Source organism: Tinamus guttatus, unplaced genomic scaffold (assembly GCF_059628265.1).
Source record: "Tinamus guttatus ecotype Peru unplaced genomic scaffold, ASM5962826v1 Tinamus_guttatus_pri_ptg000070l, whole genome shotgun sequence".
NCBI lineage: Eukaryota > Metazoa > Chordata > Aves > Tinamiformes > Tinamidae > Tinamus > Tinamus guttatus.
This window is the reverse complement of record NW_028288604.1, coordinates 3,611,324-3,632,481: the sequence shown is the minus strand read 5'-3', so window position 1 is coordinate 3,632,481 and position 21,158 is coordinate 3,611,324. Positions and strand designations below refer to the sequence as shown.

At 42.5% G+C, this 21,158-nt stretch overlaps 1 protein-coding gene across 5 annotated transcripts in view; it reads left to right on the top strand.

The window, feature by feature from the left end:
* The first annotated feature begins 10,400 nt into the window (after positions 1 to 10,400).
* EPHA7 (EPH receptor A7) overlaps positions 10,401 to 21,158 on the top strand; it is a 152,741-nt gene continuing 141,983 nt past the window's right edge. For all 5 annotated transcript variants that reach the window (XM_010226694.2, XM_010226698.2, XM_010226693.2 and 2 more), the window contains exons 1-3: positions 10,401 to 10,599; positions 14,501 to 14,565; positions 18,768 to 19,437. In XM_010226694.2, the coding sequence (XP_010224996.2) occupies positions 10,503 to 10,599; positions 14,501 to 14,565; positions 18,768 to 19,437 (832 nt within the window). In that variant the 5' untranslated portion in view covers positions 10,401 to 10,502. The remainder of the gene's footprint in view (positions 10,600 to 14,500; positions 14,566 to 18,767; positions 19,438 to 21,158) is intronic.

Here is a 21,158-nt window from a genome sequence, read left to right as displayed (position 1 = left end):
TAGTTTACTCTACTGTAATTGAATTTGCTTGTTAATCTGTTTCCAAAAGGTGTTTAGAGATACAGCTGTACAAGCAAATGGGATCTTACAAAAATGAATATTGATGAAGATCCAGATTTCCTTATTCCCAAAGGAACACAGAAATTTTACACTAAATCTTTAAAAAGAATTTGTATCTTGCTTGTTGCATATATTAGTGATGTAGGCTGCTTATTAATCAATGTTTAACAACGTAATTACAGCTGGTTTTAGTCTTACCAGATAACACAGATTAATAAATGACCTGCAACTAGTCAAGTGTGTAGAAAGGGTAATGAATTCCTTCCATTAGCACATTAATTTATTAGCAATAAACAAAGAGTATGATGAATAGAAGAATTTATAGAGTTTCTGAATATTGCAACAAAATTTCCAGATGAAAGCATTTAATCACGCAGTTTTCATTCATTTATTTCACTTCATGTGTTACTTGGTGCTGGGATTTGCCTTTCTGAGCTGCATTAAGCAGCCTATTGAAAGCTAAATTTCCAGAGTTTATGCCAGTTCACATTGATTCATCTCATACAGCTACACACTAATTTTACCTATCAGTGAAGGTGGTGTAACTTTGATGTGAACTAATAAAATTTCTTCCACGTATCAAAACATCTTAATGCAACTGAGCAAACCACAGCTCTGTCTCTACACTGGCCGTAACTGTATGGAATTCTGCTTGGAAACAAAACGCAGTTGCCAGTAGAAAGAGGCAGTTATAGTAGTAGCCTGATTAATGTGACCTAGCTGTCAGTTAAATGGGGTTATCAAGTGGATCTACATGCTAGAGAGACATAACAGCTAAAACCATAAGCAAATGTCATTTTTAAATATACTTGTTATTTTAGCCTCCTTATGAACTCCTCTGGCTTTCCATCATTTGGATACAGACAGACACCTTTTGAAATCAAAGCTACATGTGAAAAGTAATGTTTAAAAAAACACATTGCTGAGAATTATCAACAACACTGGATAGCTCTCTACGAACAGCAAAAACCAAGGCGAGAAAAGAAGGTCAGTAAGGCCTGGACACTATGCAGTACCAAAAGAATAAATCACACCAGACAGTTCCAAAACTGTTAGGTGACCATTTCAGCATCCACGGTGATGATAACTTTGTTTGCCTGTCTGCAGAGTCCTAGCACAGCAGCCTGCCCCTGCCCTGGCTTCATCCCTAACACTCCCCTTCCTTGATCTGGCTCCCTCCTGCCTTGCCTGGGCTCTTGGAGCAGGGAGGAGGGGCAGCCATGGGGAGTGAGCTCTGCTCTTCCTCTTCCCTAATTACTCTAATTTTTCCAGGACTGTGTTGCAACGGAGCCAGGAGAGTGAGTCAGGCAAATCTGAACGTCCTTAGGGTGAAAGAGGGCACAGGAAGTGCCATATCTCAGTAAGCCTGGGTGGAAGAAGGCAATTCTAACATCTCCAATCCCACTCTAGGTGACTCTCTCAGCACCACAACAGACTTCCCGGGGAACAAGTCCCAGGCCCCTAGCAAATTCGGATTGGCTGGAAAGCGAGAATATAATGAGAAAAGAAAGGGAGAGAAAGATCCTCATTGCCATAAAATTCTGCTGAATTCTTGTTCAGAAAAAAAAAATAGATATTTCATGTTATAGCAATGTGCCGTGTAGTGCTAATTTGAAAGATTTAAATAGCTTTACTCACCATTAGGTAGAAATCTTAGCAGATGCATAAGGAACTGCTAACTCCAGAGGTCCACACTGGGTAAGGCTTTGGCCCACGGTGCTTAGTCATCAGCAGCATCTGTGGGGGAATCTCAGTGCAGCTCAGAACCTACAGCGCTTTGACCAACATCCAGACCTATTGCATATGTGCATCTAAATCTCCCCCTGACTTCTACAAGAATTAGTCACAAAGAACAATTGCGAGGGTGCCTCTGAAAGCGACACAGTGACAGAAGCATATCCAGGGGGAATCTGAGGGCATATCTAAAGGGAATTTGCAAGCAAAAATCGCTGGGACTGCACAAGCGAGGACTAAAAATATGCATGGATTTCAGTAGGTTAGAATACACTGAAATTAATTATGTAACTGCCATGAATTCTTGCCAAAAAGCCCCAACTAGCATAATGTTGCTGCAATTATGTCAATTCACAGGAGATAAGGAACTGGCCCTCTGTACACAGTGCTGTGTGCATCAAACTGTATTATCTCTGCATTCCATTTTTCTAAGACTATTGAATTTCTGAGGAAATTATGTATGTAGACATATACATATGCATATTTTACACACAAAAAAAAATGTACTGAAAACCTCGGTCTGAACACACACAGTACAGCACTTGTTTTGAAAGAAAAAAGGGATCTTAAATTAATCTACTAGTGAATCTGAATTCAGATGAAGCTCTTGCCAGCTGACAGCAGTTACTCGCAGGTACAGTAGAGGCAGTGCAGACTTAAAGCTATGTACTGATTTCAGCTGGAAGGAATGTGACAAACTGTTATTTTGCTGAGCCTGATTAAGCACCTAAAATCTAGCTCAATTATGCTACAGCTGGTTATATGCAAGACACATGGCAGGACAAAGGCTCTGAAGTGGCACGAAAGCCCTACAGTCCCTGTTTCTGAGAGAGGAAACGCTGTGTATAGGCATGCTACGAAGCAGCCTTCAAGGCACACTCCTGTAAATTTGCGGGAGGGCCAAAGCTAGGGGCAAGGCCGCGGGAAGGAGGAGCGCGTTGGCACCGGGCTGCAGATGGCAGAGACTGAAACCACCACCGGGCAGCCCCAGGAACGTGCCGTAATTTATCCAGGCCCCCGGAGCACTTTCACATACACTACGGACACTTACGTCTCTCGCATTCTGAAGGATACAAAGGTGACTTAATGCTGTCTTGGCCTCCCACGTCCCCTGCGTGTAAAATGCAGGAAGCTCACTACTGTTTTTCACTGTAGCAACATTCATTGAGAACTCTGTGCCAATCTGGTAAAACAGACTCCCACTGTCCATATGAGATGATCAGGAAGATATATGTTAACACCAAAGCAGGGAAGATGTAGTGTAAGAGTTTTTCTTCTAGAATTCAAGAAGCTGATTTCTGCTGAAAGGTACTTGGCAGATGTGCTGATTGGTGGAACTACTTTGTTCTCTTTTTTCCTTTTTTTTTTTTTTTCTTTTCTTTTCCCTTCCCTTTCCTTCCCTCTTTCTTTCTTTCTGGAAGCTCAATTAGGCAAGTTAATATCTTATTGTGGGAATTATTATGATAACATACTCATTTTAGAAATATGTCTGGTAGTGTAATAGTTATATAATAGCTAATAAAATATATTAAGAAATGACAAAACCAGATTACCTCATGGGCAGAACAAATCAGATTTTTTTTAAAAAAAGATTCCAGTCTGCCAATTATATTAATACATTTGCTGTCATTTAATGTTATTTGAATATCTGATAATATTTTAAAATGGGGTAAAGAACACCAAAAGCAAAGGCAAATAAGAGATGCTCTTCATTCATTCATTACTGTTTCTTTCTATTTTGAAACTTTGTGCCATATTCTTCAAAAATGGCAAAAATAAAATGACACCAAAAAAATCTGTTGAGCTCCCCCAAAGACAACCATTAAGATCTAAGTAATTACAGCATATGAGGTAGATAAATGACAAGAATTATCATCTGACTATGAGATAGAAAATAAAGTGTATTAACATTTGTTGATTTCATCATAAAAACAAGACCATTATAGGACACCAACATACGTACTGCGAGTAGCATGGTTTAATACATTTATTACCTATTTTAGAAGTGGTGGACAGTGATGTAGCAAAAGATTATTCAGGGTCGTCAAGATTAGGAAAGGTTATGCAACAGATCAGAAGGCCTACCTCTAAGCGACTGGGCAACACAGGCAGATGAATTACTGTAGACAGCTGCCATGTTATTCACTAGAAAGAAAAAGATGAAAAAGAACTATTCAGTTAGATTGATGGGCTTAAAATTTATTGCAACCACTTAAGAGAAAGATCTAGACATCTCTACAAAATCTACAGCTCAGTGACAACTGCTTATTGTGTCATCACTGGAAAAAAAGAAAAAAGACAAAATTATTAACTTGAAAAAAAAACTGACGTACAATTCCTCCAAGCCCCATCATTTAATACTGCTTATTGCTTACAGTTGAAATAATCTCCTCAGGAAAAAAAAATAAGTAAAAGGACAGATTTAGAATTTAGATTCAATAAAATTACATTATTCCCATCTGAAGGGTCTTTAAGGATGCTTATCTAGGAATGTCACTCTTAATCAGGTTGGATACCAGGGTATCACCTAACTCTCACCTAGATCACTATTTACAAGAGGAAAGTATTACCTGAATGGGGGCTTTAGAAATATGACAGGTTAGAGGTGACTTGGGAAGTGTATGTGAAAAATAAAAAGAATATTCAATGATGACTGTTTGGGGTAAAATTATTCATTTGCTGGTATACATTCTCATAGGAACCTACTCTGGTTGTCAGAGGGTGAGGAAGGGTCCAGAGGCAGTGTTATAATATTTATGCTTTATTTTTCAATCTGTATTTAGCGTTTCAAACAGGTGTCGGCTTGATCTTTAGGATCAAATACAGCAAAACCTTTATTTTATTACAGTCACACAGTTTAATTTTACAGAGGATTTGCATCATCCCTGCACTAGTCATAAGAACAACCCTCTAGATAAAACATAGTTGACTGTACAAAGAAGGCTTGTTAGTTATTTCTATTAATCTCCATCTCACTAGAGTAAATACGAAAAAAAAAAAAAAACCCACACATCTGGAAACTACAGTTGGCAAATTCAATCCAAAAGTAAATGTGTTTTGAATAAAGCATTATGTACCTGCGAAAGTCACTATCATATGAGCTTCCACATTTGCAGGAGATAAAATAAAGTACATAAGGCATACGTAAAGGTCTGGTGATTGAACATATCTGCTAAACTTCAGCCCTCTTAAAATAAAACAGACTGCCACAGATCACCATTAATTGTCAGTGATGTGATTTATCCACACTGGGTAGTAATTTTGGCGAAAGGAAAGTAAATTTACAGATAAGGAGGGACCTGGCAGTATATGTGAATGGAAACTTGACAGAGTACGAGAATGTGTAAAACATGGTAAAAAGGAGATGTGCAGAGGATTGTATTCCTGAGGGATGCAATTCTTAAATTCTTAAATTATTTTGCTCAAAGGAACAACTTCTCCCATATGCACTAGCAGTTTTCCTGGCGGTGGTTTCCTCCATATCACTGCACTTCCCAGACCTGGAGATGAAAGTACTGAAACTCCTGTCCCTGCTGCAATCCATAGCTTATCTTTCAGAATTAAAGAGTTTTTCAGAGTTTTTACATTTGTTCTTTTCTTCTGTCTTTTCCCTCCTCCTTACCTCCCAACAGAGAAAGGAGCTGAGGGATTTCTTTTTCCTTCCATTCATGTTCTTTCTCAGACCTATTAAGAGACTGAGATGGACTGTAGGAAAGGGAAGCAATATCTGGGAACAGGAAAACTACTGGGTCTGATTTTTCGCTTCAGCTTGTCTGAAAGAATTAAGAATCTAGGAGAGTCAAAGATAGCAGTGATCAGATGTTACCTGCAGTGCTGAAGAACAGGAAGATGTTGGCCTTCCAGCCTTGCTGGAGCACACTGCCAGATTTTATCTACAGCTTACTATTGATTAACTAAAACAAGAACTGGCTACTCTTCTGATGAGGCTCTTCTGCATGCAGTTTTTAATATAACAAACCCAGAAACACAAAACTTCAAATCTTATAAAGTACTCAAGTCAGCAATATGGTTATATGTATGGGTAGTTCTTGTAGCATGCAGGTACAAAGACACTCCTTTAACTTATGGATGAGCGAGGGAAATTGCCTCCTCTTTGAATACCTTCAGGTGCTGTGCTGGGATGACGGCACCCCTTCCGGGGCTTCCTACCACACTTGAGATATACTAACAGACACTGAAGAGTGATCAATACAGGGACAGTATAGGCTCTAAAAGCTCTTGTTCCTCTTGTGCTTTCATTTCAGATTCATCAGAGAAAACAGTCTTGCAGGACTCAGATGTTGGAAATTTTTTAACTCTGTAGAAATCTTTGCCACTGTTCCTCAGAAAAAGCATAATGTGTGCCATGTTCACACATGTATTTAACATGAATATAATTTGTATTGTACTGCAGAATTCATTTCATTTCCATTAAATGTCAGGATGACACTTCTTGCTCCTATTTCTTGACAGCTCCAGACAATGTATTGAAAAATTATAGATTTTTTTAAAGAATCTAGATATCTATTTAGCACACTTTAAACTCACCATGGCAAAATTTGACAGTGACAATAATTTGAATGTTATCACCATTCTGATGTACGTGAAGGCTTTGAAGTGTGAACCTTTGTAGCACAATTTTTGATTTGAGCTAAAATAGTTAAAAAACAATTACAAATTTCAGATGAAGAAAGATTTTTTTTTAATGTGAGCCTGCTTTTCAGGCCACCTATTCCCAATTCACTGCAACTTCTTTGTGAACTTGTAATATTTACTGAGTGCATTTTCTTCATCATAATACAGCTATTTTGACTTGCAAATCTGAGAAAAGAGCTGAAATTAACTCACTAAGGAAAATTACATCTGGACCGGATTTGGTAGGTAAATGCCATTATATTGGGAACATTAAATTTAAAAAATCATAAAATTATTCTATTATATATATTACTTGAAAGTAGAATATCATTAACACTGGGATTAAGAAATCAATTAACCAAAATCAGGGTTGACTTTTTTTTCTAATATTTGATTTCTGCTTTCATCATTCTAAAACACAGTTCAAATAAATTTTCACCAAAAAAAATGGTCTTATAGGCCATTCCTGTGTAGACAGGTACAAGATTGAATATCATGTTCACAGAGGATGACTGAGGTTAACCTTCAAAACCTATGTGAAACTATTCTATATCTGCTTTATCCCTGTACACAAATCAAGAAAGCACATTCGAATCCTGCAAAAAAGGGAGATTTGTGGAAAAAGAAAAAAAAAAAGAACAACTACTTCCAAACCACACCCAGTCCCTTATGTATGGTAGTGCTACCTTGGAAATTGCCACATACTTCTTGCAAATTCAGATTGAATTACGTGGTGAAGATAGAGAGGGAAGCTAGTGACAAGAAAGTCCTTCTAAACACACACTGATTTAAATACAGACTGAATCTGGCCTACAGATTTTCAGCAAGCAAAAAGTGATTATCTGAAAATCAAAACAGAACAAAGCAAAAAACAACATTAGTATCTTTGATTCTGTTGTTCCAGTTAACATTAATTTGATAGTGTAATGTGAATCGTAACACACTGACTGGAATGAAGCTCTCCCCCTTTTTTTTTCCTCAGATTTTCACGCCAAAATCATAGAATCGTAGAATTGTTAAGGTTGGAAAGGACCTCTGGAGATCACCTAGTCCAACCCCCCTGCACACACAGGGTCACCTACAGCACGTGGCACAGGACTGCATAAACGGATGGTAATAGTCCATTTACCTTGAACATTTTGGTTTAGTTGTACTATTCTCCCCTTTCTATTTCTCTTCAGAGAAGGGAAATAGCAACACTCAGCAGGATGAGATGCAATACAGGTTGCATCATCCTACAAAATACCATAAAGTATCAGAAAACATTACAAAGCATTGCAGCAAAGGAAAAAAAAAAACAAATTCACTAAAAAGGATTTCAACTTCTGAGTCTATTTCATAGAGATTCCATGTGTAGCAAGTGGAAAAGGAAAAGGGAAAAGAAAAAGGAACAGAAAAGCTGTAACATGTCCTCCTAATCTGGCTACAGTGTTTTGGTGTAACTGCGATACTGCAAAACTGTCATTTTTAGCTCAATTTACAATTATCAGGAAGACAGGGCATTTAAAATGAATTGATCAGGAAGAGAAAAATGCATTTGATCAGAAATCTATTGTTTAATTTTCACATTCATACAATCACGTGTACATATATTCTTTCATGGATAATATATTCATGTAATTTTAATATCCTCACATAAGTATCCTTATAAAAACACACATATGCATACAAGATTGTGCAATAAAGTAGCATTTTTATGTGAAAACAAGTGGCAGTAAAAATAAGTGGTTTGCTTAGCACCATATGCAGGACATGGACACATCCTATTACCATTTATGCCCTTTTTCCTATTATTATGTTCATTTACTAAGTCTGTTCATGTTTTTATGGACATAGTCATTCCAAAACTCAGTTGCTTCAAATCCTTTTAAAAAAAAAAAAAAAAAGGATAATTGTCTTTTTGGCTTAGTGGTGTTGTATCGAATTGTTATCACTTTACGTTAGGAAATTGTAGATGACTGACTAGGTTAAGGTCTTCCCACATTTGCCTGAGTATGCCACTGGGAAACCAGCTTTACCCATGAACTTGCAAGGAAGCTGCGTGCTACCTGCATGCAGGTATTTACGTGAAAATAGCCTTATAAAAACAAGTAAACTCATTGTTCTACACAGTTCCCCTTTTTGGCTATGGGTGTTGGAGCGGGAATGAGAGATGAGAAAATCAAGGGGGCTGGATGCAAAAATCAAGAGGGCAGACTTTGCCTACAGTCATTATGGCTATATAGTGGATATGCTGAATTTAATGGGGGAAGGAGAAAAAAAAAAAAAAGCATATTCTAACCAGTGAGCATTGGGTCCTCAGCGAGTGAGGCAAACACAGCACACTTTTGGATACTACCTCAATGCCACTCTCAGAAGTGAGGCGACCGCCGGGAAGTGCCAAAATCCTGGAATAGAGTAGTTGCTTATCAACGCTGAGTATATTGTTAAAAACCCTAATTTCTCTTTATCTACCTAAAGATCACAGACCACCTCCCCACACCATTTAAATCTCCATTCATGCCATATCGTTTCCCGCAGGGCTGCGGGATCCCACGCAAGGATTTTCCTTTCCCAGGCTCTCCCCCGTCCTTGCCACCGGGTCGCAGTGGCATCCCGCTTTGCCCCGCAGGCGCGGGCAGTCCTCACGCCGCACTTCTTCCACGCGGCACTTTTCGCCAAAGAAAAGCGCTTTCGGACAGCGGAAAAAAAAAAAAAACATAATAAAAAGGGGATGTGAAAAAATGAGTGACAAACAGTAACACAGCGGCAAGGTGCGAGTTTCCACGGGGAGAGGGAGGCTCGACCGGCTCCGCGGCGCGGGGAGCAGCACCCGGGGCCGCCGCGCTCCTCCCTGCGCCGGCTTCTCGGAGGAAGCAGCAAGCTCCGCCGCCTCGCTCGCGAAAGCAGCCGGTTACTCGCAATAATGATTTTATTTTTTACCATTCTGAGGGGTGGGGACGAGGCGCAGCGGGACCCCGGGAGAAGCCAGGCGCCCTCCGGCCCGCAGGGGTGAGCGCTGACAAAGACGTCGAGAAAGTTGCTCTGCCCCCCCCCCTTTTTTTTCTTCCCCACCTTTTCTTTCTCCCCCGTTTTTCTCTTTTCTTCTCTCCACCTTAGTTGTCTCATTGTTAGCTATCATTTGGGGGAATAACTACCATTTGGGGGAATGTAAAAACAAAATAAAGGAAAAAAAAAAAAAACCAAACAAACAAAAAAAACACCACGAGTGCAAGGCATCCCCTAAGAGTACCAGTCCTAAGGAACTTGACTTTCGGGCAGGAACTCGTCCCAGGAGCCCCGCTCGCCGCCACGACGCCGCTCCGGCACGGCCCGTGACGGCGCTCTGTCGCGGACACCGGCCCGGGGCAGCGCTGGGATCGGGCTGGGACCCCATCGCTTCTCCCCCGGCTCCGCCGGGCGCTCCCGCCGCTTCCAGCCGCCAACGGGCGCTGCCGGCGAACGGAGCCCGGGGGCACGCGAGCCGGTTCGCTGACCCCTGGCCCTCGGGCGTGCAGTGCTGCCCCCGGGGCCTACGGAGCTGCGCGGTACCGCCCGGACCGGACCGGCGCCCCGCAACCGCCCCGCTCTGCCTCAACCGCCGCCGCCCCGCGCGCAGTCCGGGGTCTCCTCAGCACCGGCGGCAACCCGACACCGCCGCCCGCTCATTGGCTGCCGCCTCCGGCCCCGCCCCCTTGGCCACAGCGACTCAGGCGGCGGCTCGGCGCGAGAAACGCTGCCGATTGGCTGCGCTTGCTGTCAGTCACGCTGAGGGACGTGCCTCCCCGCCGTCCGCGGTGCCGCCCCCCGGCGCTGATTGGTATTAGCGGCGCGCGGCGCGCGCGGCCCGGCCGCAGTCGGGGCTCGCAGGCGGCGCAGGAGGCGGCGCGGAGCGGAGCGGGGCCGGCGGCGGCGCCGGCAGGAGGAGGAGACGGGGAGCAGCAGGAGGAGGAGAGAAGGCAGCCGGGAGGGAGGGAGCGCCGAGCCCGAGCCGAGCGCGGCCAAGTCTCCACCGTCCTCTCGCACCCGCCAAGCGGCGGCAGCGCCGAGGAGCAGCCCGGAATAGCGAGATAAGGCAGCCCCGTGCCCGCACCATGGTTTTGCGGAGAGCGCTCCCGCCTTGGATTATTTGGTGCTCCGTCTGGCTGTTCCGCTTCGCACGCACGGGGGAGGCACAGGCTGCGAAAGAAGGTAAGGGCGACGCGGGCAGCAAAAGTTTGGGCTTATTTATTGCTTTTTATTTTTTTTTTCGCAAGCGCACGCACATCCACGGGTCTGCGCGGCGGCGGCTTCGCGGGGAACCTGCGTGGCGGGTGATTGCAAGCCCTTACCTCCTTCTACCCCCCCCCCCCCCCAAAAAAAATACATGTATTATATATGCATATGTGTATGCACGTACATACGTTTTTAGCTGAAGAGGGAGGGAAGGAAGAGCCGGGATGCGCGAGGGATGCGCGAGGGAGCGGGACGAGCGCTTCTCCTGCGAGGAGCGAGGTCTGGAGGCGCTCGCACGTGATGCCAGGGCACGAGCTTTTTTGGGGGGAACTCCCGTGTCGCCAGTCGTGTCACGACCTCTCGCTCCCCCCCCCCGCGGAGTTCGGGGTCCTGGTGCCGCGCGGGGCGCCGGGGCCTGCGGCGCTCCGGCCGGGCCGCTGCTGCCCGGAGCCGTCTCCGTTTTGGGGGGTTAAGGGGAGCGGGACAACCCCCCACCCCGGGGATGGAGCCGCCGCGCGCGGGTCCGCTCCGTGTCCGCTCGGCATCCCCGGGGGTTTGGGGGAGCGGCGGGGGGCTTTGCGCCAGCCGCGCGCACCCCACGGCGGTGTCCCCGCAAGGCGCGGAGCAGGGAGCGAGCGGGCCATCTCCTAGCGGAGACTGAGGGGGATATAAACGGGCACAAAAAAAAAAAAATCAAAGTCTGCTCAGGAATCTCTGCTTTCATGTTGAGGAAATCCCGAGTGGTTTAAAGCAGCGCCCTGGTCGCGTTTGACAGCCAAGGAGTGAGCTCCGTCTCCATCTTCTGGGGCGACAAGGGGGAGAAAAGGGGCATTTTCAGAGCCTCCGCATATATATGCGTGTGGGGTGCTCCCTCTACCTCCCCACAGCCGGATACGTCAATATTTTTCATCAAACCATTGGCATACAGTAAAAATACCGCTTCGAGCCTGTAGCTGGAGCTTAAAAAAATCCCTCAATTAAAATGTCCTTTGCCTTGAGCAGAAGGCGATAGTAGAGAGGGAAAGAGGAGCCTGTCCTCAGTAGCACTTCAAAAGTTTATTTAAAGGGACGGAAGACACACGTAGGCGCGCACGCACACGCGGAGTGACGCGTGGAAGCGCCGGTGGGCCCGGCCGAGCATGGGGAGCGAGGGAGGAAGGGGCGATGGGGGCAGGAGGGATGGATGGATGGAAGGTGCGGGTTGCCCGCGCTGCGCGGAGTCCCGACATGCGGGGCTGCGCTCGGGGCGCAGCCTGCCCCGCATCCCCGTGTACGCGCGTGCGTGTATAGCGAGTGTCTGTGCATCCCCGCATGCACTGTATAGTTATATGCATTTATAACATGCATAAACACTGCGTACGTGCGCAGCACTGGGGAGGCAGAGGAGGGTCGGGAACGGGGGCCGCAGGCAGTGGTCGCTAGCGGCTCCCGCAAGCTCGGGACACTCCTGGTGGGCAGTGTGCGCGTTTGGAGGGCAGCGGGTAACTTCGGCTGCCCCGGCCCCTGCGCACCGGCGCGCACCTTCCCGCTCCCCGCCGGGTACGGGAAACAGACGTGTGTGGGTGGAAAAGTTTCCCGAGATTCTTGCCACGCCGGGCGGGGGATGCCTAGGGACACAGGGGCAGGTTTCCGAGCGCGGCGGTGGCCCCGCTCCCCGTGGGGCTCTGCCCGCCCCCCGGCCGCGGCCTTGGGGGGGCGAGGGCCGAGCGGGGTCCCGCGGGGCGCTGCCGCCTGCGGAGGGAGCCGCTCGGCCCGGCCCCCGACGAGGACGGGACGGGGCGGCCGCCCCGCGGCTTCGCCTCCCTCCCCAGACCTGAGCGCGGGAGGGCACGGATGGAGGCTCGGGGGCAGCGCCGCGCGGAGCCCGCGTCCCGCCTGCCGCTTTTACGCGCCCTTTCCGCGCTCGCGGCCGGGGCGCGGGCCCGAGCGGCGCCTCTCGGCGCCCCCCGGGCAGCGGGGCTCGCTCCCGGCGCCCTCCTGCTCCGCGTCTCCCCCGCGGGCCCAGCGTGGCCGGGGAACAGAACACACCGTTGGGGTTTTTGTTTTGTTTTTTCTTGGTCTTTGCGAGAGGCCCTGGCAGAGCCGGGGCTTCGTGTTTGTTGTTTATTTTCCTTCCCTCCCGGCGTGCCCGCCCGCCCGTTGCTACGTGGTGGGGACCGCTGCCAGGCGCGAGCTCTGCTGGAAGGCGCCCGTGGAGCCGGCGCCGAAGCAGTTAAACGCGTGTGGCACCTTTTCCTTTTCCCCCCAGGATCATTAGAAACGTTCTTGTTCAGTAAGCCGTATACCCCACCTGCTTTGCTGTAGAAAGTGTTACGGGGTAAAGCCCCTTGGATCCAAGGTTAATGAAATAAGCAGATAATTTTTTTTTTTTTTTTTTTTAAGTGAGCCTCTCAAGCTTTCTTAATGCCTGTCCTTGCTTTATTGCGTAAATACAGAGCTGGAAGCTACTGCTTTGTGTTCAGCTAATATTTTAGCTATTACGGCATGAGCCTTTAAATGTATATGTGTATATCTTTAAGTCATATGGCATCTCTAGTAGTTCTTTGAAATTTTGCGTTTACTTCCACTAGGGCAAAGAGCCTAAACCGGGCCTATGGCCATTTCAAACTTTGAAGCATTAAAAATCACATTCAAATGCCTATAGTTAAATGATGTGTGTATTTATATATATAATTTTATGTATAAAATATAATAAAAATATCATAAAATATAATAAATATATTTAAATCTAAAATGTGCATTTTATTTAACCAAATAGAAGTATGAGAGTAGGTTTGTGGTTTTTGAAGGAGATGTCTGTCAAATGTACTAAACTTGGGGTTTAGTGATTTAGTGGGGTTTAGCCAGTGATATGGCTTATCACTGCCGTGGCTGTTCAAAAGTGTGTAGTACAGCAATTTATTTCACATAAGTTTTTGGACATTTCAGACTAAATAATGTGTGTACCCTTTGAAAGTCTGACAAAACCTCCTAGTAACAGGCTAGGAAAGAAGATTATAACTGTAGTTAAAATGCAAGGCATTTATAAAAATATATATGTTTGCAGATAAAAGAACATCAGTAGTGTTTCTTTTCATATGTAATGCAAAAATATTTAACCATTCTCTTATTAGGCTATGATTAACCTAAGTTTTTCTGAAGCGGAGTTATGTATTGCTGCAAACAACATCACTTTTACTGGAGTTAATGGCTTTGTAGAAGTCTCACTGAGGTGTATTGGCATGAAGGTTTTAGTAAGCCGTTGCTATATAGGAAATTGATCTGTTTTTGTATATGTTGTGCTTTGAATATGCATTGTGTAAGCTAACGTCGGGATCTCATATTCTGGACTTCTGTTTGTCATATATTCATGGATCTACTAGTTTAATACTGAAAGGACTTTTTTTTTTATTCTTCTTCTCTCACACGCAAAAAGACTGTTACTTTCATAGTGGAATGTCAGGTAAGACGTAGGTCTAACCTTGTCTAAATCAATTTAGTTGTGTCAATTTTTTATTTTTATAGCTCTTTGTAATGATCAGAGCATCAGAAATCTCCTTTCTAGGACAAAGGAGATGAAGGGATCATGGATCTTGATGTCCGAATATTAAAACTTAAGGATCTTGAAATAAACAAAACACTTAAATATAAACAAGGGAATTTTAAAGATTAAAGTGTGTCTGGATATATGTGGATGATAGGTCGTCATTTAATCATTTACTTTCAGGAAATTAATAGCTATGATTGCAGATAAATTTTCGTATTTCTGATCATTTTAATTACTGAAAAAATATTATTAACTAAGAGGTGTTTTTTTCTAAGTTAGACTATTTAATTTGTTTTTTATATCTCTGCTTATTATATTTGACAAACACGAAATCTTTTTTTCTTTTTTTAGTAATATTGCTGGACTCTAAAGCACAACAGACAGAGTTGGAATGGATTTCCTCTCCTCCCAATGGGGTGAGTACTCTGTGCAAAAATTAAATTCCAAAAGCTTCTATATGTTTCACAAAAGCAATTGAAACACCTGCTTTAAACCAGTTCTTCCTCATATTTCTCTCAGTCATTGTAGCAAGTGTTTATGGCTCTTTCTTTGCTAGAACAGAAAGTAGCGTACCTCAGGTTACAGTGCACAAATGTGAGCTAATTAAAAGGAAGAGTCTCTTTAGAAACTCACCTAAATGTTCTCAGCAGCTTTCTTTTGTAGTATAGTCCTTTGTGGTGTACCAGAAAGCTCTCTTTATTTATAACACAGTATTTTAAGTCACTTTTTCTTTTGTCCTTTGGAAACAACAGATTTACGTTTGTGTGGAGACTTCCTAGAAGTGCTTTTTACTTTCTGTATAATGAATGCTCATAAATTTGTTTACGATGTTTTCTTTGTGTTTGAATAGCACAGATTGAAATGCTCTACAATATAAACATTTATGCTGCAGATGCGTTTGAAATGGCATTCCAGGCTTGAAGCATCCTCACAATTTGAGGAGGTCAATGTCTGGAACTAGGCTGCAGGGTATCTGAAGCCAGGCTCCAGTTATATGTTTCAGGCCACCTTTGGCTTATTTAGCAATTAAACTTACAGTGCTCTATGAAATGTGCCATTGTGAAGTATATCATTATTAAAAAGCGGAAAGTTTAGGGAAAAACATGTTATTGTTGTCTTTATGCAATCAAAGCTGAGAACTGCTTATCTCATATTAAATTAAAAGTGATAGAAACCCACCTCTTCCTCAGTTCTTGAGGAAGGATACTTACAGAGATATACAGTGCATATATTGTCCTCCATGAGCTCAATTTGAAAAATAACTTACATGAATAGTTCTTATTCATGAAAACAGTCTTGCCGAGTCCATTGCAACTCCCCACATGAAGGACTTGAGGGATCAGGCCCTTAATCTTCAGTGCATTAAGAAATCTGGAGCCAGAAGAGCGTGAAGTGTGAGTGGGGATATAAGAGTGTAACAAATCCTTTAAATAAGAAGAATGAAAATCTAAAAGTGTCTTTCTTTAAAAGCAAGATCGTAAAATCAATACAAGCATAAACTGGAAACGAATCGGGGGACTTGAGAAAGAATGTAACGTGAGCTCAACACTTATGATGGCTAATAACTTCGGCATTAGCATTTTGCATTGATTGAAGTCTTTACTAGAGGTATTTGAAAGATTAGCTTGGTGGCAATTATATTAGGCTAACCTGTAGATAATGAAGGACGTGTCAACACGTTACACATGTCAACATACTTGGAGATGAAAGTAGAGTCAAATTCAACAAATGGTAAAAGGTGACTTTCAAAGGCAGAAGCCACTTTCAAACAGATCAAAAGCAAATCAAAATTAATGACTGCATTTGTATATGTGAGGATGTTCAAGAATATTTGCCTACATAGTAACAAAAAATACCATTTTAGTAATGTAATATAGGAAACAAAACCACTATTTTCTTTTCCTAATTATTACATTTTGCTGCTATACAATAAAGATTTCATGACAAGAAATACAAAAAATTTTCGGAAGAAATTACATCGCAGCACAGAATAGATCAGGCCAACGCTCATTAAATGTTTCACTCAACTGCCAATGTTATACCTAACAGTGATATCAAACATTGTTAAAGTAACTGAGACATGAATGTATCGCATGTTACAAAGCAGTAGAACGAATTTTATTAAAAGTGAGTTGCACATCTATCATGATACATAGCAGCAGGTAAAGAAAAGTTATTTTTTTCCTTTCTGTAAATCTTTCAGTAAATTTAGTCATTATAAAAAGACTTAATGAAATATGACCTCAACGGGAGTAGGCAAATAAATATCCTGAAATATTAGTAAGTTTTATATGGAAAAGTAGAAATTCTTTCAAAGGGCTACCCGGTGATTACTTAATTAGCTCGTAAGTCATAATTCCATTTTTTTTGGGGGGGGGGGGAACCCATCCTTGATGGCTCTGGTAAAATATGGAAGCTAGACTTTAGGGGTTAATATAGAAATATGTTAAATGGAGCTTTTTTTTCTTATATTATCTCAATTTGTCATTTTGTATTGTTTTCCTTGACTGAAACATCAGAATATCTCTAATACAAGTTTGTGTCATACAACAGCCTCTTAACTCTATGAAGCTCACTTGTTTTGTGTTGGGAAAAATCCTTTGCCTTTTTTTTTTTTTATATATTTTCTTTTCTTTTCTTTTTGGGGGCAAGTGAAAACGAGTTTGAGGTAGGGTTAGGTTTTGCTGGGAAGAACACAATTCAGTCCATAGGAGAGCACCAGTATCCAGATTTTGTTGAGGGGTGCATTAGGGTACTGCAATAGTACTTGTTCTAACTGGAGTATTTCCTTGTAGAATCTGACTTGGTGTTATGGGGAAAGATTGCTTAGACAAGATTGCAAGAAAAATATAGATTGCCTGATATGAAACAGAGACGTAAAAATCAGTACTTTTTAATGCCTTTTTTTTTTTCTCTCCACTTTAGCAGGGCCAAAGACCTCATTCAAGGTCTTTATTTTATTTTTCTATTATTAATACTAGTTCTTAGAGGAAATTCTGGCTTTTTAGCTTTTTAGTGCTAGGAATTATAAATCGAAGTTTTTTTTTCTGCTTTGAGATAAATCCAGTTCCATATGTAATAAGTTCAATTAACATCATGAGCATTTCACCGCATATTTCAATAATCGAATGTCATATGTATGCATAATAACTTATATACCATGACTATATTAACTATAGGCATTTGAAATGCGCTTTGATACTTACAACTTCTGTGCATTTCGGCATTTGCAACCGTGATATATTTTGTGCTGGTAACTTCCAGAATCAGTTTATCTGCACCTGCTTCTTCTCGGAGCCGCAGACCAACGTTACCGTGGTCTCCTTTGCTGTTGGATAGGCCCGCGAAGCACCGTACGACGCAGGGCGCCTGCTCTGGGGAACCAGCGCACGGCGCATTGGGTTCCCAGCCTACGGAGGGTCTGTGGGGACTCAGTCCTGCAGCAGCCCAGGGTTTGCTAGCCCCCCAAAACACTTAAGCACATGCTTACTATTAAGCTCATAAGTACTGCCATTGATCTTAAGCGTGAGTTTAAGTGCATTATTGACTCGGGGCCAGAGGGCTAAGTGCCATACAGAGAAGTCGTGGTTGCCTATATCATCAGTAAGGATAACCTAGAAAGATCCCTAATTTATTACAGCTGCAGTTTCTGCTATGAATTAAATGTTACAAGAAATATGGAAAAAGATGACAGATATTTTCTTAGCTACACCTGTACAGTTTTGCCCAGTTGATTTCAGTGGTAGCTTTGACATTGCCTGGGGTGCAAATTCCAATGTCAACAAATTATGTTTAAAGATGACAGGGTTGTTACGCATCAGTTTTATACAGTTGTTATCCCAAAGGAACAAAACCAACAACAAACAGGCTTTAAACCAGTAAACTTTGTCATGTGGATTGTTCACAAGTATTTAATCCATGATCTTCATTTAAACTCCCAACTAAAAGAAGTTTGATGTTTTTAGCATGGATGCAGCCAGTGAACAAAATGTCGGCAGTTAAGTTCTTTAGTTCCAGTCAGAGCAGAATATCAGGTGGAGTGAACAAAAAGGAGATGATTAATTTTTTCACCTGCAGTTTTTAAATTCTGTATGTCACTTTCATCATTTAGTGTGTGTGTGTGTGTGTGTATATATATATATGTATATGTTACATACATTTTTTTTTTTTTTTGGTAGAGCTAAAGTTCCACTGGGTGTTTTGTGTACACAGACAAACAAGCTAGACAGATTCAGTTTGTAAACATTCACTGGTTTTAAATTTTTCTGGACACAACATTGCCCTGCTCTTGGTCTTTGCTTCCCCACAGCCTTAATGAAATGTGGGCAAACCCAGTGTAGAACCTCAAGGTGGTATTTCAAACAGCCTTTTCCGAAACTTATACTTGAGAACTGTGCACGTGACGTGGAAATGTCGGAAAAGATATGGAGAGAGGGAGCCCTTGCAGCTATGTTAAAATGTATTTTTCTCATTTGGGTGCATAGGAGTATTTTAATAACAGTCTAATTTCTACCAAGCATTAGTGTTTAAAAAGGAGTGTGGAGTCTTTTCAAATATGCAATAGTTACAAAACAAGTATGTCATGAAATGTATTACTAATTTCTTGTTATTGTTTTAGTGGGAAGAAATTAGTGGACTGGATGAAAACTACACTCCTATACGAACATACCAGGTATGCCAGGTCATGGAACCTAACCAAAACAACTGGCTTCGGACTAACTGGATTGCAAAAAGCAATGCACAAAGGATTTTTGTAGAACTGAAATTCACTCTGAGGGATTGTAACAGTCTTCCTGGAGTTCTGGGGACTTGTAAAGAAACTTTTAACTTGTATTATTATGAAACAGACTACGACACTGGCAGGAATATCCGAGAAAACCTGTATGTAAAAATAGACACCATTGCAGCAGATGAAAGTTTTACCCAGGGTGATCTTGGGGAGAGAAAAATGAAACTTAACACAGAGGTAAGAGAAATTGGACCTTTGTCCAAAAAAGGATTCTATCTTGCATTCCAGGATGTAGGGGCCTGCATTGCTTTGGTCTCTGTCAAAGTCTACTACAAGAAGTGCTGGTCCATCATTGAGAACTTAGCTATTTTTCCTGACACAGTGACTGGCTCAGAGTTTTCCTCTTTAGTTGAAGTACGAGGCACTTGCGTCAGCAGTGCAGAGGAGGAGGCTGAGAACTCTCCGAAGATGCACTGCAGCGCGGAGGGAGAATGGTTAGTGCCTATTGGAAAGTGTATCTGCAAGGCGGGATACCAGCAGAAAGGAGACACGTGTGAACGTAAGTAAACATGCAAGTTGTTGTAGTATCTGCATTATAGGTTATGTTCTACCATATATGCCCTCTTTCCTTTCCCAGCTGTGTATGCTTTTGGTCTGCTTTTAAACCCTCAGTCTGTAAACTTCACACTGGCTAATCTAAATCAGCCAGCTTTTCTGGAGATGGGCATCACCAGCTGCTTACTGTATTTCTAAAGTTGGAGAAGGAAAAGAAAAATAGAGCAGAAGTTGTACGAAGTATAACTGATTCAGGACTAACACTGTAAAAAGGTTAAGGTAGTGTTTCCCATACTTGGGGTAATGTTGAGCAAATCATAGCTGTTATGGAACACAGTATTAATATTCTGCGATATGAATATTTAAACAAATTGTTCCTTCATGTATTCTGTGATATAAGGAAAGTAAAACTGAGGAGGTAAGCTTAGAATGAGGTATGGTTTCTTTCTAGTGGTAAGAATATACATGCAATAAAAATTGAGTTATACAGTATATAGAATTTCAGGGAGAAGAGCTTCATTTTAGATGTTTCAAACAGAATATCAAGTTACCAAAGCAAGGTATGCTTTTCTTTTTACAGTATCTTTCTATAGAAAATTAACTCTGCACTGCAGAGGTTGATATCATTAGGTATAATCCTGATGCAAAAAACTGCCCACACGAAGCAGTTCAGTAGACTGTAGTAAGACTCTGTGAAAAATATTAAGTATTGTTTCCCTCTAAGGCCTGTTTTGACATTTTCAACTCTTTTCTTGAGTAGCTTGACTTCTTTCCCTTTTTCTTACTTGCTCTTGATTACAAGTCTAGACTTGATTTTTATAATTATAGTACTAATTTTATTTGACTCCCGACAGAGGAGAGAGAAATGAGAAATTCTCCCAAAAAGGAATTCTTTTTTTTTTTTTTTTTTTTTTTAAAAAAAAAAAAACTTTGTAATGTATTGGGGGACAGAAGGAGGGTGGTGGAGAGGGGATGGGACAGAAGAAATCAATGCTTGGTAACTGGAATTCAAGCAAATTGTTGATTAGACAGGCTCCTTAATTTCTAGCCACACTAATGTTGACAAAAGAATTAAATGATATCTTGTACTTGAGAATAGTAGTGTGTTCATTTGCAAGAACACTTCCCCTTTTTTTGGCTTGCTTCCAAAGCAATCACTAAGCAAATAACGCCACTCTGGAAACAGTCCAGAGGATCATTTATGGCATTTTCCCCTCTTTTCTTTCGGTGATCCTCTTAAGAGTTTTGTAACAAGCTCTGGCCCTACACTGAGGCAAGTTAACCTACTGGAGAGAGACAAGGTGCGAGGCAGCCGCTCGCCAAGTGGGCCTGCGTGGTCTGGGTGACTTGGTAGCTCGACATAGGAGTTGCAGTCTGCGGTGCTTGTTAGCCTTGTCTGCGCTTGGGGATGTTATTAAGTATGATCAACTACGTAGTGACTGATAATACAGCCGGCACACTGATACCACGTCTGTTTTTTGTGACAGATACTGAGAGAAACTTATCTGAACATTGACACTAATGCAACCGGCTATCTGTTACTGTCAAGCTGTGTAGCAGATCAAGCAGAAGCAAGTTGGTGTGTGCTTCCTTAACCCAAAGCTTTTATAGCCCTGACGAGGGGCTCACTTCTGCAAGTGTTTTGTACCTGGCATGCTGTGTGACTTCTTTGGGACTGCTCCTGGTAGAAAGCATTGTCACCTGTCAGGATGGGCAAAAGTCTGT